Below are 18,126 nucleotides of genomic sequence, written 5' to 3' on the forward strand. Positions count from 1 at the left end.
GATGTTGAACTTGTTGCCGGTTGTGCTTGTTCCCCTCTACGCGAACGACAATGGAAACGATCGTAATTAGTCGGCGTTGATTAAGGAAATAACACAGCGCCCGGTTACTAATTCATACAGCAATGTTGTACATACGACTTGTGTGACTGACGTCGCAGGAAATTGTGATCGCCGAAGGAATAGGTGTCTGCCCTATCTACCCTCTATCTACTTTGTCTCGTCGTTGGAAAAAAGGAAAGAAATGAACGGTCTTTCTCCTTCGTACCGACGGTAATTTGCCACACGGAAACACCCACACGATGGAGAATGGAACGTGTTTTCACGTGTTGGATATATCCTTCGAAAATATCCTGCTCGACTAGCTTCCTAGGTTGGTTTATTTCCAACGACGAATATATAACACACACACATATATATATATATGAAAAAATCGCGGAGGAATATCAAATGTTATTCGAGCGAAATTAAAATACAATAACCGCGCACCGATTGTTTTTCCACGCGCCGCGAACCACGAATTTTTTCCGCGAAAGCGAATTTCCCTTCGATTCGACAAAATCGGCGATATCCAAATACCGCGCTGTTCGCGTTCGATTCCCGATGTACGATCGATTTCACTTTTGTAACAATCGGGGGAGAAAGAGAGACGATTTTATATGCATATTGTATATCGTGGCGTAGTAATTTAACTTCGTGATGTTTTAATTGACAGGGTGCGAGATTTTGCACGTCGGAACCGCGAGCGATTGATTTCAATGGTAAATTTAAAAAAATGATACTGTTACCTAATAACGCTACGCGATTTGTAAATACATGGTTGCAGCGTGGAAAGATGAGATCACCGCGTTTCGATTTACCACTGATCGCACAATCAAGACAGATCTTGTTCAAAGTGAGATCAAATGTGCGTGATCGATTTAACCCTCTACGCCGAGGAATTTTCTGATTTGCATACAGTGCTAGGCTGAGAATCACGCGAAGTGTCACTGCCGTAACGCAAATCGCAACGAAGTCACCACGGTCGGTACAAGGTTAAATTGGAGAAATGGAGAAATTGAAAGAAAGTGAGATAAAAAAAAAAAAAAAAGAAGAAGAGGCAGAAGAAGAAGAAGAAGAAAAAAAAATGCACTGACCTTGAGGAGCTGCCGGAAGTAAGGGCTGCAAGCTGAGAGAACTACCTTGTGCGCGGTGAAGCTGTTACTTTCGCATGCCAGGGTCACGTCCACGAAATCCTCCACGTCCCTCAGATGACGAAATGAACTGAGGATGCTCGAGTGGAAGTCGTTCCACCTGAGTGAGTACTGTTGCTCGCCGCTCGACGAGGACGAAGAGGCCGCCATGGCGTCCGTCCCCTCGGGACCCACGGCCGAGGGCACCAGAGGTGCTATCGTGCTCACTCTGGCACCCCACGGGGACACCTTCACTTCACCCTCTCGTCGCGTTTCACCGCGCACCTCTCTCTCTCTCTCTATTCTTTTTTTCTTTTTCTTCTTCTTCTTCTTCTTCTTCTTCGTCTTCTTCGCCTTCTTCTTCTCCTTCTTTTGCTTCGACGCACCACCCACAGTTGCTGGCTGTCCTCGCTCGATGTTGTTACGTCAACCAAACGCGAGCAGCAATCTCACGATTACAAGGATCACCGCTCAGGGTGAAATGAGTGGTCACCGTGTGTATTTTAAAGGATTTGATGCGTTCCCGTGTGAAATTTCTTTGGTAGTCTCGTAGTTGCTTTATCAAGTTTTTTTCTTTCCCTTAGTTTCTCTCTAGTTCGTGCAATTCTTTCCTTTTTTTCATTTATGTTAATTCTTCCGAGTACTGGTTCTCTAAGTATCGACAACGTGTACGTTAATGTTACGTTAGAAGAGGTATGTTTCTTGTGTTTCTGTCAGGTGTAAGGAAACGTCGGATCTACCGTCGGCACGATGGATCTCATAGTAGTGACATCCTGATAGCGACGAGAGGACGTTATCCGCCGCTGCCGCTGCTGCAGACTGACGAGACAATGAGCCCGCGATCGCTTCTGCAAAACAATGCACAATGTCTATTGCGAACGCCTGATCCCTGGCCTGTCCGCCATTTTCGAACCACCGTTCGATAAATGTCGCAGGATTCATTTTTTACGATAATGAATCCGAACTAGCGCGTTCGACAATTTTCGTTTCATCTTTTCTTTTTCTTCTCATTTTAACATTGGAACTATCACAGTGGTCAACCAATTTATAATTTTCTATGGAAATTTTATATATTTACAACAGCATATTTATTTACAACAGCATATTTTCAGATACTCGAGGAATTTTTAATAAAATGTTGATAAAAGCTCGAAAAAAAACTCAAGCTTCTATTAACCCTTTCGGTACGGAGGAACTGGCTGCGGTTATATATTCATGATACGGGGAAGTTTTCCACAAGAGTGGTTGCACTGCACGGCAGCGTAAACCGCGAAAACGTGTTTTGCGTCATTCATAGAAATCTCGAGCGTGATTGATTCTAAACTTTTCATTGGAGATATAGTAATGTGTACTATAGAGAGTAATCATGCCCACATAAGTTTCCGAAGGCGCCGCCAATCGGCGGCAGTAGTACCCAGAGAACGTTTCGTGGCCGCCGCCAATGAGCGGCAGTAGTACCGAAACGGTTAATACATTTTATTAATACATTTATTAAAAATCAGTCGGTACTTTCTTCTTGTAACTTGCACTTCAAATTTCGTTGCTGCAATTATTATTATTTAGTCGTCGGTAGTTCTAGTGTTAAAAATCGATTGAAACAAAATGATGGAAAGAAGCTAGCTTGCCAATCGATTTTTTCCAACTTTATAGCTTAAAATCGCCTGCGCGAAATAGTTCGAAAATGGGAAATTTATTTTGTCGCATTGATTGTCTTGAAAGTAAAAAAAAATATCTCAAAAAAAAAAAAGAAAAAGAAATGTATTGCGAATTAGAAAAGTATCTCGGCCTTGTACCTGAGAAGATCGACGATCTCCAGTTAATTCTTCCTTCTTCCTTCCGCTCCCTTCTCCAACGAGCTCCTCTCCTCCTCTCCAACTCGGACCACGACGTATATCACTTTTTCCTGTTCGACGAAACCCGTGCTCCCTCGGCCCAGTCACGGCTTGATCGACGCGTCATTCCGACATTCGTTGTCGACAAACCCGTCGATACTTTCTATCGGTTCCCTGGCTCCCGCGCGCTTCACTGTCGTCCACTTGGTCACCAGAATTTCGTGGAACACTCGAGTCCTTGTCTATCATGCCACTTCGCCCCACCTTCGCTTCTTTCTCTCTCCCGGCTTCCTCTAGCGTCTCTTTTGTCTCTGTTGTCTATTCAACTGCCTTGAACTCTCCCCTTCTGCAAAACACATTAAACGAATTTGGTTAGCAGTACTGTTTAACAGAGTCAGTTAAATCAGTGGAGAACACAAGAGGATAAATTAATCGAGAAACAATTTTGCTCTTTTATTTGCTCTTCGCGCGCTTGAAGGAACACAGTGCCTCCCCCTCGTTTCACCAGAGAATTATTCTCACGTTGCCAGTCGGCCCAGATTCTATCCAGAGCTCACATGCGAAAACGATCGTCGAAACGATCCGAATCGTTGGAAATTGCAACGAGTCGCCGTAAGATCCTTCCCTCTCGATCGCACTCGGGGAACTAATCGAAAAAAACCGACAAAACGCAATCCAATCACCGAGCGACTAATCGTAATTTTCCTTAGTCGTGGCGTGCCGAGTGAAATTGATCGGTTTGCTGCTTCGAGAAACCGATCGCTCGGTTTGCTTCTTCACATCGTGCAATACTGTGTAATTCTGTAGCACGAAATATGCCTGGAAAAATTACTTGCTGATTAATTTTTTCTGCACATCTTCCTTTGTAGAGAATGTCATGTCTTTTATCAGATTCTTCCTGTTCGTCGATCGGAACTCATAAGAGAAACACTCTCGTGCATCTGTCCGACAGGACATGGACGTCAAAAGAATTCGGATCCTTTCGAGGATCGGCGCGTACGAGGCTTGTAAATTCTTTTGTAGGTTGCCTCTTCAACGATCGGCCGATACAATCGCGCGATTTTCCATCACGGAATAATTTGTCTGTCCAGCGACGAACGATCAATCCGACACGGCGGACACGAATTCCCACCGAGGATCCCCTTCGTCAGAATCCCTTAGATTCATGTCGAGATTAAATTTACAATAGCGCGATGATCTTTGAAACAAAAGCTGAAAGGGTGAATAAAAAAGTCGATTTCGTTCCTAAGACACGAATCGTTGAATTACTTTGAAATTTTTATTTATCCTGCGAGTACAAGAGCAATGTCGCAACGATTGTGTTTGATCATCTGTCCAGAAAACTTTTCGCAGAGTGCGGAATATTAATCGCTTGCGCTGGCGTCACGCACGTCGAGACTCTTTTGTCCCAAAATTGCAACATTCTCTCAGTTTCAAGTATATTTAAGTACAACCCAGGCAAAACAAATAATAAATTTATTACCTCTTGTTAGTAATAACTATAAATCACATATAACGTGTGTGCATGTGGATGGATGCGCGATGTATACTTTATTAGTGTTGAGCTTGTGTGTCTATGTGTGAGGACAGCATTGGGAGAAGGGTTTGAGAAAACAGTTGAAAGTCGTATAGATCTGAAAGGAAAGTGATCGTTCCAGCTTATAAGTTATAAAAACCTTAAAAAAAAAACCGAATATCCGTGTTTCATTGAATAAAACCCAATACCAAGTTGCAACACTTCTCAATAATTTCCATTCCAGTGATATCATACCGACGTGTTCGAAAAGAAAGCGACGAACTATCGTGTTGACCGTATGGTCACTCGTTATGGTCCGCAATCAGCTGCCAGCGCAAGTGGTGAACAATATCCGAGCAGGAGAAAGATGGAGAGTCGCGATAAACGATAACGCGACTATCGCTGGTATTTACGATTCCGCGAATTTACTTTGCAACAGGCTCGACAAATATTAGAAAACCAGCGAGATAATGTCACATCCCGTGCTAGAAGTATCGAGTGACTCGATGAAAGAGCCTCTCTTTAATTCCAATGAAAGAAGAAGAATTTCGCGGCCTCGCTGAAAGAGAATTCGATCGCGCGTTTCGCCGTGTAAACAGACGAATATTTCGAGACTGGCGCCGCTGGTCGCTTTTAAGTCGCAGAGGCGCGAGCGTGCCAGAGCGAGTACGAATTACGAGGACCGCGAAGAAGCAGCCGAGGTTTCGCGATCGTTTCAGAAAATCAAAACAAAACGCGCACGACTATGGCCGAGATACTTTCTGAAGCGATTGGAAACACGCGCGCCCGTCGAATCAGAAAAAACGCGACACGTGAAAAAGAAACGAAGCCGAACGCGATTCGGCCTGCAAATGATAAATAAGCGGACTCGACGCGAGTCAAAACTCGTTACTCGTACTCGCCTCCGAGCACTCGCCTTATTATGAAACTGACATAATGACCAGCGGAGCGATTTCGCAACCGCATACCTAGAAAGCGTTACGAGGCGTGGAGTGCGCCAGCACTCTCGGTATTATCTCAGCCACGATATTGAAATTAAATACATACGCGTTTTCCCGGCAGCCGTGTCGAGAGACACGAATCCGAGGATCAGCTGATCGAGCGAGGGTGCGTTGGAATTTCTATATATTTCTGGCAAAAGTGACCAGATGACGAGAATGAAGCATTATAACAAAGATATTTGAAAGTTGTGACAAAAATGTTCCTTCAGCTAGGAAATTTATACATATATAAATGGTCGTGGTACTAGTAAAAATCAATGACAATTCAAAAAATCTGCTAACAAGAAAGGGTGCTGTCCGTAGAAAGTTTCACAAGTTTGAGAAAAAATACGTATCTTTAATCTTCTGATTAAATTTTATCCCCACACCCCCCTCCGTGCGAAATATATAATTAAAATAATATAAATTAATCTTGCACGATTTTTAAGAATATCTTGTTTTGATTTGATCCCGAGAATTCGCACGCTCTTGTAAAATTAATTTCGTTTCTCTATAAATTTCGAGAGCGGACGAAATTAATTCCTAATAATATATATATATATATATATTCGTCCGATTCGGGTATCGCGTGTTGATACGCTAAACTCTCGGCGTGTGTACAAGCTACAGTGCTCCACCAAAATATAGCGCATAGTATTATACGCTAATAATAACTGCATGAGTTACTCTTGCCGAGATATTTTTAAAAGAATAATCCAACGAGTTCATACAACACGATGTAAGAGAATTTCTTAGAATCAAACGTGATGTATGCACGTCGATTACGTACCACGATTAAGAAGTTGGAAATCCCGATTACTCTCGTTTAAAGAAAAGGAAAAGAAGAAACGAAATCTTTTGAATCATCGCAGTTGTCTCTTTCAATTCTGTCTGTTCGATGAACGAAATTTTCGAATCAACGCGTTAGAAAAATGTCGTAGAGACACTCCACAACCAGTCATGGAAATTTTATGATAGTTAATAGCTCTTTTTAATTCACGTTTATCATTCGCGTCGATAAAGCGAAAAGCTCGCTAATTTTTCGAACTGCGTCGCATTTGTTGGCCACGAAATTTGGTTAACAAAACAGCTTGTATCATTACGTGTGCACTACCGCGGACCGAGTCACTTTCCGTCGTCGGAAGCGAGCATTTAGCGGAGAGATTTTCGTTCCCCATCCCGAAAATATCCAGCCGGACGACGATGCCTTTCGGATCAGGTGTTCGCTGCGTGGGAAATCAAGCCACGTCCCACGTGTGCGTCACCCGACATATTCCATTGTATCGTATGAATGAATCGCGCGTCCCTGAATACATTTTCGACCGATCGATCGTGCTCGTCTGCGTGTTCGCGCTTCAGCCAGCTTCCCACCACCTCTCTCCCGCCTCAGATTACACGTTACGCGCGTTCTCGGTTCTGCAAACGCCGGTAAAAGCCACGCGTTCCCGAATATAATCCTGGCGAACGTTCGACATCCAAGACGATCGAGGACCCATGGCTCTCTCTCTCTCTCTCTCTCTCTCTCTCTCTCTTTTTTTTTTTTCTCTCTGACGCGAGCGCGTTAATTACTGTTACGTCGTCGTTCGATCCGACAGAGTCGGAGCGGGCCACTTTAGCGATTCGGGACGCGCGCAGACAAAAGGAGACTCACTCCGACGTGAAAACGCGCCGATCTGCATACGGTCGACGCGCGGTCGCGTGATTCATGAAACCTGACGAGCCGGCGCGAGATCGATGGACCGAGCTCGTCGTCCCGGCGGGAAGAGAGAGAGAGAGAGAGAGAGAGAGAAATCCTCATAGACGTCATTAGCGATCGTTACTTTGTGCCCGCGGCTCGAATATTTCGATCTTTTTGCGGATACGTGTCCGTAGTTATACATACCGGAGCCAGTCCGTTGCTCGTTTTAATTAGAAAAAGAAAAAACGCAAATCATATTCACCAGCCACGTCCGGTTTCCATAAATACCACCGTGACTTTTCGAAAGCCTCGGTGAAACGCCTTACGATCGTTATTTCATCCACTTGTCACTTGTTCTCCTACCGATCTATTTATAGTGATTGAAGTAAGAGTGCTTAGTTCCCTAAATTACACTTGTCGCCGCGCGCGCGTGTATCTATTTATAGGAATTGCACCGTTCGCGAGTGATTATTCTGCTCGCGATCGAGCGATATTTTTTGATTACAACTACCGCAAGCCTGATAACGGCAATCCGGTTAAATCTCCTCAGAGGAAAAACAGATCTCGTTTTCCTCGGGTTGATTCGAAAACACGTTGAACGCACGCTCGTGCGTCTTTCCTTCTCTTCTTTTCTTTTCTTTTTTTTTTTTTTTCTCTTCGTTTTCTTCCTCCCTCATCCCTCTTTTTATCTAAAGCGTTTGCACGAATTGGACGCGACACGCGCGACGAACGATAAATGAAAAAGACACGACGACGCGTTTAAATTCAATCAAAAAGACACGATAGCGCGTATTTCACTCGCGGAGAGAGAGAGAGAGAGGAAGAAAAAAAAAAAGTTTCGCCAGAACGGAATCAAGGACGTCGGGCGCGCGAACTTCCTCGAAACCGCGGCTCGTTTTATTATTCGCAGCGCGATCGCGAAGCATCGTTGCAGCACGGCGTTTGTAATCGCGAGAGTCAACAACGCCTATCGCATTACTCTTCGCTGCCACGCACCGCGCCATTTTTTTCAATAGTTTATTATTGCGTTTCCCGCTTGCCGTCTCCACGCTCCACCTCCGCCAGCTTCCGGGAAATCTTTTTTTCCACTCGAAAGGAGAGAAAGGGAGAAAAGGACAAGGAGGTTGTCTCTTCCGGAGCATCTTAACCCTCTTTGCCCTCGACCAACACTCTTTGCATCATCTACCAGCAATTTATTTACGAACCATCGTCGCTTCAAATAAAATGACATGGCACTGGAGATAATCATTCAAATTTCACATGAAATTTTGTTGATTATATCTTTCCAACGTGTAATGTCGTTTAAATTCAAAGCAATCGTACATTGCGGGTTTGCTAGAACAATAATGACACATAGTTTTAATCTCTGAGAATTATAATATTCTCCGCCATTTTTGGAACTTTCGTAAGAAGTTCGCAACAACAAGTCCAGTTTTGTGCAAATTACTCCAATGAGTGTCAACTCGACTCTGATTTCTTCTTTCGAAATTTGTTGCAGCTTTCGCTCCAGGCGTCTATTTCGATATTACACTATTGTGCAACACCAAATGTGTCCGTTATAATTGTCAGCAACTGATAAAAAGAGCTGTTGGAGTACGAGAGACTCAAGGACGACGTCTCCTCAGACGGGACAATCGAATGAAAAAAAAAACCGACCCGGATCGAAGATCGCAGAAATCTCGTCGCGATTTCGTGTCACGATTACGGCGAGTAACGATTTTTCAATTGGCCGTATTGTTCTCGCGTGAACGTATGCAAATCGCGACGCGAAACTGTAAACTGCTCGCAACACCTTCGGATCATTTGCATACTGCGGTCGATTCAACGCGACGCGGTGTAATTGCGAGTCAATAAACCTTATCGCGTTACCGCTTTTGCGAAACGCCCATTTCTTTTTCTCCCCTCTCGTGCTTTTCGCGTCATTCTTCCACATTCTGATTTATCGCTGCGCATGGAACGAGAGAAAAGTAGCTCGGTCGAGTGCCGAATTGCAAATTCGGACGAGACGCTGGTTAGTCTTTAATCATTCTCTCGAGCCATTGGAGGAAAAATTAATTTCAATTTGAATACAGACTTGAATGTTTGCATAACGTCTCCGTTCCGTGTTTGCGAAATTAATCTGCCGAAAGATTTCTCTTCCTCTTTGACTTTTTTCCTTCAGTTCAAGCAGGACACGAGATCTCGCGGCAGACTCGATCGCTCGTTTATCGTTTCCAGAAAGATAAAGCTATTACCCCGAAACAAAATATCAAGCAGATAAAAGTGAAGTCCTGAAAAACTTCCTCGCACCTTCGCGCGGCTAACCGGCCAAGCGTACGAGATAAGAAGCGCGCGGCTGCAGTAGATAATTCGCCAGACGGTCAGACACGCGGCTCCTCGTACTCGTTTCGACGCCGCTTTTTTCGCCCGTCAATTCACGCCCGACTTCTCCGCGCTGAGAGAAACGAAAGAACAGTTTCTCTCAATTCTCAACGAGGAGGAAGCGCGCGTACGCTCAAATTGAATATCGGCAAAGGTGTCGATTTGCATACGCGTCGAATTTCGCGCAACACCCGGTAGGCGGCCAGTGAGATATTTCGCGCGTGCAGCGCAATTACGGCGCGCGAAGACGGGGATTACCGGGTGTAATAATTGAATGACGATTGGCCGGATAGCATAATAATCAGCCCGCCGCCGCGGCCAAATGACTTTCACCGCGCGCCGGCCTCCATGGCGACGCGGAACACTCTGGGCGTGTACACACTTCGTTATTAACACAATCTGCCGGCGGGACGTTTGAAACGCGTGTAAGAAGTACATATGATTTAATGGAACTGTAATTTGAAAGTTTTGCAAATGACTGTGCAATTTTGTTGTTTCAACGACCGACACTGTGACAATGATCGAACGATTGATTTCGGGCTTCCGTGTTTTTACATGTTCTTCGTCGAAATGAACGCTTTGCCCTCGGAAACTTTTTTTTCGTGTCGTTTATCAACAATTTATTTACGAAGTGGTATATCACTTGGAATAAAATGACACAGCATTTGGAATCCTGTTGAAATGGTATTTTGTTAATTATATCTTTCTTATATCTTTCGTTTAGGTTGAAAGCTAGATATAATATACAAGAGTCAATGACACATAGATTTAATCTCTGAGAAAGCTAATATCCACCATTTTTTCAAATGTCTAGAATGACTACAGTATACAAGGAAAATGATCTTCTCTGTCATTTTGTAAACTTTCGTAAGAAGCAATGAGAAGTCTAGTTTATGTGAATTATTCCGAATAAGTGTCGATTGACTCACGACTGCTTCTATCCTCCGGAATTCCTTTATTCTACGTCGTCGTTGTAACTTTTACTCTAGGTATTATACTATTACATTATTATATCGTACAACGTCAAAAGTACATCCACGTTACAATTGCATTTGTACTACAAGAAAAAAAGAAAGTCCTAAGCTATTAGCTCAAATATAAGTACGATGTTTTCCTAGAAGGAACAGTCGAGTATAAATGGTTAATATTCTGTCTGGACAGAAACATAATCGTATCGTGAATTTATTCATTTAAATTACAACGATTTATACGTAGAATACGTAGAATATTTCGATACGATTTATATTAAATATCTGTGTCAACCTACTAAAGTTAAGTGAACACGCGACGCCCGCCGTAGAAATGTTAACATTGATTTAATGATGATGACACTTTCTTCCTTCTCGAACCTTGTACTTTTATTTCTCTTTTTATATGCGGGTTTAGAGTCGCATCGACTACGAGGTCTTTAGCGACGTGCTGAAATTTTCTCTTTATATCTGGTATAATAGTTGGGTCCCCATTAGGTAGTTGATAACCGTATTTTGCTTTAATCCGTATTTACTTCTTATGTCTCGGTATTTTCTGCATTCGTGTAGCAGGTGTGATGATTTGTTGGTTGCAGGTGGTTCTGTTTTGCTTAGGAGGTATTCGTGTGTGATCTTGGAATGTCCGATTCAAAGTCTAGTCATAGCACCTTGTACTTTCTACGAACGTCGTACACGTTTCTACGTCGTAAAAAATACTTTCGCCTCGGTCGTTTGGTTACTTGGGAGGAACTTGTTTTGCTTCCCCGCGCCGAAATTAATTATTCTTTCTATTCGATAACTGCAGGAACAACGAAATAGATGGAAAGTTGCATACTTTACGCAGATATTTTTCCGGATTATCGGTACTGCATTCATCGGAGCAGAACCGAATTTTAAGTTAACGCCCGATTAACCGAACTATTGCCGGTTGAATTCGCTCGTCTGAACTCGGCCGGGGCTCCTATTATGCAACGAAAAATAATAGACGAGGAAAATCGGCGAGTTTCTATTGTACGGGCGCCAAGTATATAAACTGTTTGTTCCTCCAATAAGTTCAAATAAATGAGGTTCTATTGTAGGTGCGTGGCGTTTAAATTTCACGTAAATCCACGAATAATCCGCGGCCCAGTAATTAATTTTAACCCGGACACTTGAAAAAGGCAAGATCCTTTCTTTTTGAAAATTTTCATTAACAATGTTCCTACGCTTGAGAGATGTTATAATACGTTTCCCGCGATTACAATATTACACGAGATACTTTCATCAAGATAAAGAAAAAAAGAAAGAAATGCAATGCAAATTACGCTGCATTCAGTTTCAAATTTTCTATTCAAAAATTAACACTCGTTTGCATAAATTCATATCTTATGAATATTCCTCTGGATGTTAAACGAGTGTAACGAAACATTTTAATCGAGGCAGACGAGAGAGAGAAAGGAAGAGCGAAGGACACGAGTCGAAACGAAAGCACTTCTTTGAAATTTCTCATTCACGGATGCTCTTCTATAAATTCTTCTATAAATTCGTATCCTCTATCGAAATGAACCTCCTCTCGCCAAAATAAAGAAATAAGTCAATCCGCATCGAATGTTAAAAGTCTAAATACGTAGAGAGATAAGATTATGAAATTTTCCTCGAATTTCCTATCAGCGTCCAGCGATAAATAAAATTTATGAAAATAAGACTTCTCTCTTCGTCTCTCCAAAACATCGTCGATACAAGACTGAGATAACTTTACAAACAAAAAGAAATCTGTAAATCTATTTGTTGATCGATTTGCTTGGTCTTCACGAATATAGCATAGCGTACCGAAGAACGCTGAGCGTATTTTCGAGAGATTCGAGCATAATACGCGCGCGTTCGCCACTTCTAATTTTCTAATTTCCTGCTCTCGTCCTGTACTTTGCCGCGCGAGCGCGGCAAACGAGCATTCGCGTGATCACGCTTATCAGCGGGCTTGCATCGACTCGCGACTGAGTCTGCGTCTACCTGACTCTGGCGGTGTTTACAGGTATTTCCTTGATCGCTCTCTGCGGAACGTCAGGTTGACGACCCTTTGATAACCGAGCGATCGTGGATCTCGAACCGTCCAATTAGGAGACATTTAGCAATCGACGCGTTAATGAGGCCCCCATAACGAGAGCCTCGTGTGTCTTCTTCGTCCAAATTGACCATACCTCTCTATCTCTCTTTTACGAAATTAACGTTTGATGATCATTTAGTTCTTGGAACAGCGAAATGGCTCTCGAGATGGCAGGTAGATACACGATATATCGAAACGGAATAATCTTACACGAATGTACATATACATTCGAATGTATGAATACATTATCCACGTTGCACGAACGTTTTTGAAATTTTATTGACACTACAGAGACTTTACTATCAGAGATGACTAAAGTAAAGTAAGACCAAAGGTACCATTAGTTTTCTAAAATAAGAGCTTCAACATGTAACCAAACTGTGGCATGATATTCGATTGGACCCACTTAACCGACATAATTTGACGTAAGTTTCAGAAACAATCAACAACATAGTGTTCTGTACAAACAGAGCTAAAAGTCTCGGCTTGAAGAGTTTCAATGTCTGTGATTCAATGAAGTGATAGGTTATTAAAACAATCAATTATTCATAATGTCAGTAAATCTGGATCTACTACATTTCCCACTATTCGTATCGAATATTAATTTTTTACTTATATAACTGCGCGACAATAATTAACAATATGACAAGGACAACTGCTCTTTTATCGCAATGTTGGTGAAAATTTCAAAACGTTTTACGTTCGAAAACTCTCGCGAGCCGCGAATGCTAGACGCGTTGGCAATCGTTTTTACGCAGAGATGTCCAGAAAATGAAAGGTGAGAGAGAGAGAGAGAAAGAGAGGGGCTGGTCCGGAGATAGAAAAAGCCGGTGATGCAGCACTATGGTCGGCGCACGTACGTAAATAATGCGAGTGCTGTTATCTCGTCAGCGTCCCTGCAATATGGAACGCGTTATCTTGCACTCGGCTGCAGAGTATTGCGTTTTTATCGCGAAACCGCGGGATCTGCGTGGCGCGGCGGGGACAACAGATACGAGAGATCGGTATTAAGATCGATTACGCGTCGCGTCGAGCGCATCTACGACGAGTGATACGTTAACGCGGTGCAATTAAGTCGGACGATCCTCATCCACCCCCTTTGCCCCCCTCCCCCCTCTCACTCGCCACCATCGGTGATATTCCGATATTTTCGTGCACTCGTCGATAATTATTTTTCTGTTCTTTATCGGGATCGGTGCAACGATTGGCCGACGAAAGAGGGCGAGAAGGGGGTACTACTACTCATTTTCGCGAGTAATCGAAATGACGAGTGACACGTCTGTTTTGGCTGGCCGACCGAGCGCATTCGAGTCGCACGAACAACAATCCGCGGCACTGATAACGCTTTATCTAAATAATCGTTAATACCGTGCGTCGTTCATTGTCCGAAGTAAACAGAGATCGGGAAATTTCGTACGAGTAATTGATCTCCGATCGAGTCGAACGCCAGAGTTAACGCGAAACGTGGGAAAATACATGTCGGAAGAAACCGCGAACGTATCGCGAAATCGCGCACTCACAACAACAACGTTGCGTCTCCTTGAGCAATAATGAAAATTTCGTTAAAAAACTTGCTTCGACAAAAATGCTACTGCCGCGTCTTTTTTCTCGTAAACAGGATTTGAATGTATTTAGTACTTTGCACTAAAATACATACATACATACATATATATATATATATATATATACATATATCACCGGGCACGAGTGCAGTTTTATCGAAACAATAAACGCGAACGTCGGCAAGCAAACGTCGCCGATATCTACGAAATCCGTCGCGACGAAAATAATTACATTTCCCTCTTCCACCCTCCCGCTCTCCTCCACCTTCCACTCGCTCGATATCGCACGATCGAGAACGCTTATCAAACGATTAACCGAGTCCGCAAATAAAGTTAGAAGCTGAAACCGCGATCGATTACCGAGGCGTGTTACGACGCAGGGTTTCGATTATTCATCGCGAAACAACTGATTCGGCTACACACCGAATATACACAGTGGGGGTGCAAAATTGAGTTAATAACAAAAATTTTTAAGAAAAATATTTTTTATTGTTACATAAAGAATAAGAAACATGAAAATAAACTTGACTATCTGATTCTTTATAGTTTTAGGAAACTGAAGCTATTTTTTGACTTTTAAGATTAGGTTTCTTCCTGTCTGAAAAAGTTAAAAAAGATAGAATCAATTTTGAACCAAAATTTTTTCATAGTCAGATTTACAAGCTTTATCATACCTTAATATTTTGTCCATAAGCCATTTTGCTTAGATAATAGCTCTAATAGACTGTTTGAAAGTCTTGGCACACTTTCAAACAGTCTTGAGCAGAAATCAGGTGGCATTTGATTCCACTGTTCTATAACACGAGCATGTAGTTCCACTATTGAGCCAGGAGAAGATTTGTATGAGTCTAGAATTTTTTTTTCAATATACCCCATAGATTATTGATGGGGTTTAGGTCAGGGTTTCGTGCACGTCAATCTAAGATCGAAAATGCTCGAGTAGTCAGTTAATTTCGAATAGTCAGTTACACTTTTCGCATATGTTTCGGGTCCGGTTTGTGTTGAAAAACGATTTCTTCTACAGAGGAGGGCATATCTTGCATACAATTTGGCAAATGTTCTTTTAAAATGTCTTTATACATATATTGATTCATAATCCCTTCAATTTTGTGCAATGGGCCAACACCATCTCCGATCATACACTCCCACAACATATGTATGCATATCTTAGATTGGCCTGCTCGAACCACATCGAGAATCTATGGGGTATATTGGAAAAAAAATTCTAGACGCATACAAATCTTCTCCTAGCTCAGTACTGGAACTACATGCTCGTGTTATAGAACAGTGGATTTCTGCTCAAAACTGTTTGCAAGTATGCCAAGACGTATTAGAGCTATTATCTAAGCAAATGGCTTATGGACAAAATATTAAGGTATGATAAAGCTTGTAAATCTGACTATGAAAAAATTCTGGTGCAAAATTGATTCTATGTTTTTTAATCTTTTCTCCAGCCAGGAAGAAACCTAATCTTAAAAAATAGCTTCAGTTTCCTAAAACTATAAAGAATCGGATAGTCAAGTTTATTTTCATGTTTTTTATTCTTTAGTTAACAATAAGAAATATTTTTCTTAAAAATTTTGCACCCCACTGTATACAAATAAATAAATAAATAAATAGATAGATAGATAAATAAATAAATAAATATATATATATATATACATATACATATACAGATTTACCGTCGCAGACATAATTTTTTATCCTCCTACTCGTAATTTATCGCGACTTACTTAAGGCGAAGCGACTGGTCAGATTGGCCAATCCCCACGAAATCGTTTACTCCACTCTAACCTTAACATTTTAATGTTTTTACTTTGCGAGAACGGGAAAGGAAAACGAGACACCGAATGTTCTCCTCCAATGTCCTCCTTCCGCTGATCGGAAGAATAGTACAGAGTGTCGCGAATGAAGATAGGATTTTTGAAATATTTCAGGAGATTAAAGTGAGATGTTTGAAAACGTACGGAATTTAAAGAGAAAAGAATACGCGAGATGTTGAAAATTAAATACTGACAGATTGTAGCTTTTTGTGAATATGTGAAACTACCCGTGAGGGCAAGAAAACGCAGCTTGTCGCTGCGACAGGTGAAATTGCACCAAACTACAATGCACATTTTTGTTGCGTTTCAGAAATCAATGAATTCAAGCCCCCCCCCCCCCCCAAAAAAAAAGGAAAGAAAAACGATGTCAAGCGGAAAATAGAAAATATTGTCTGCTGTGATTGCAAATGAAATCGCGGTGGTTGTTGTATTGGAAGAACTGGGGGTGAAATTTCACCCGTGATAGCTTTCAAGGATATAATGCCCTTCCCCCTCCCTCCCAAAAATATAAATTCCTCTATTAATTGAACTCTGTCGCAGAAATGAAAAGGAAACGTGAAATAAAATTCAGCGCAGGCTGAAATTTCACCCGCGGCAGCCTTCGTGAACCAACGTTCAAAAGCACGCGGATTTCTCTATTACACGGTTCGACAAATCCAAGCAAGAAGATTTGATCGCGAGTACGCTATCGCTAACCCTCGATTAAACTCGCGCTCGCTCGGCTACGGTTGACCGTTTCCACGACAGCTCGTCCCCGTTTCAACAACGTAAATCCCCTCGTAAAAACGAACGATCGTTGCCGATTATTAGCCGATATTAGAGCGAGCGATTTTTCCCCAGCGAGAGTAAAAGCGTCATCGCAGTGGTATCGCGAGCTAACGGCCGTAGCAGATAACACGCTGTGGAGTTACCGCATTTACGCACGAGCAGGAAATGCACGCACGTGCCTCGCGATAGATCGATCCTGCCGATTGAAAACACATACAACGCGCGCGAACGGAGGTTTGATAGATCTCGAGACGAGTCGGAAGGTTGGCTACGCGTGGCAGGAATGCCGCGAATTCGAGGTGTGGCAACATACACACTCCCCATCCTTCCACTCTCTCTACTCCTGCAAAGGATACCTCTTCTTCCTCCTCCGCCCGCTATGGCCAACCGGCTCGTGACTACCGTGCCGATCATTACGATCACAACGTTTAAATTCATCCGCCAGGTTCTCGATAGGTATCTCTCTATCGATCGATCGCGACAGATCCGATTCACGACACAACGTTAACGTCGGACGAGATCTCAAGGACGGAGAAGAACGATCGATCGCGCGTCGATCGAGTAGAAAGGTAAAAATCGGCATAGGAGTTTTGTCAGTTTGTCTCGTGTACGATAGGGGTCTGAGGCTACCTTTTCTGGCGGTGCCTCCATTCTCTTGGAGAATGGAATTTCGGAGCAGAGACATCTGGGATGCGGGCTGGTAAAGTAATTTTCGATTTCGATCTTCGGCAGAGGGAAGTTCAAGGGTTTTGATGCATCGTATGTGCTTTATCTTTGAAGCCAGGTTGGAAAGGGCTAATTGTGGAAAAATACATATGGGAAATCGCGTATGCGCCGCGATAAGGAAACGAATAATTTCCGCCTCGGTTTCTTATCTGCGTCTGTATCGAGAAAATTCCTCGATAACGAGAGAAACTCACGTCTGTTCGTTCGCGAGCGTGAATGCGTTCCAACTGTACCCGGAGGTGACACGCAGCTGAAACGATGTTAATTTGGCAATCGGAAAATTTTCCTCCCAGGAACACACCCTTATTATGCGACATAAGAGAGAGGGAGAGAGAGAGAGAGAGAGGATTAGCATATTCAAAGCAGCATTGTGCAAAGTAGCATGACAGGAATGTTTGCAGTCGAAAGGCATCGCGGCGTTCCTAAATATTGAAATGTATTCGCCGAGCGGAGTGCACGGGAACGCGCGATTTTCTTCGAGAGAGCTCGGAAGGCCTGACGTCACAGTTTAAATATTAAAAAGGAATATCCGGCCAGTGGGGACGAGGAAACGATGAATGAAACGTTCGTCGAACGTCCTTGATTTTATTTCACCGGCGATCGATCGATTGGTGAAAATGTTTCTCTCTTTTTTTTTCTTCTTTTTTCTTTTTTTTTTTT

The 18,126-nt window shown here is 42.7% G+C and overlaps 1 protein-coding gene across 15 annotated transcripts in view; it reads right to left on the bottom strand.

The window, feature by feature from the left end:
- LOC122531175 (protein abrupt-like) overlaps positions 1–18,126 on the bottom strand; it is an 86,809-nt gene that overhangs the window by 60,030 nt on the left and 8,653 nt on the right. For all 15 annotated transcript variants that reach the window (XM_043658890.1, XM_043658893.1, XM_043658882.1 and 12 more), the window contains exons 2-3: positions 2,963–3,347; positions 1,134–2,017 (exon numbers count right to left, since the gene is read on the bottom strand). In XM_043658890.1, coding sequence (XP_043514825.1) covers positions 1,134–1,340 — 207 coding nt within the window. In that variant the 5' untranslated portion in view covers positions 1,341–2,017; positions 2,963–3,347. The remainder of the gene's footprint in view (positions 1–1,133; positions 2,018–2,962; positions 3,348–18,126) is intronic.

Source organism: Frieseomelitta varia, unplaced genomic scaffold (genome assembly GCF_011392965.1).
Source record: "Frieseomelitta varia isolate USP_RPSP 00005682 unplaced genomic scaffold, Fvar_1.2 scaffold_379, whole genome shotgun sequence".
Taxonomy (NCBI): domain Eukaryota; kingdom Metazoa; phylum Arthropoda; class Insecta; order Hymenoptera; family Apidae; genus Frieseomelitta; species Frieseomelitta varia.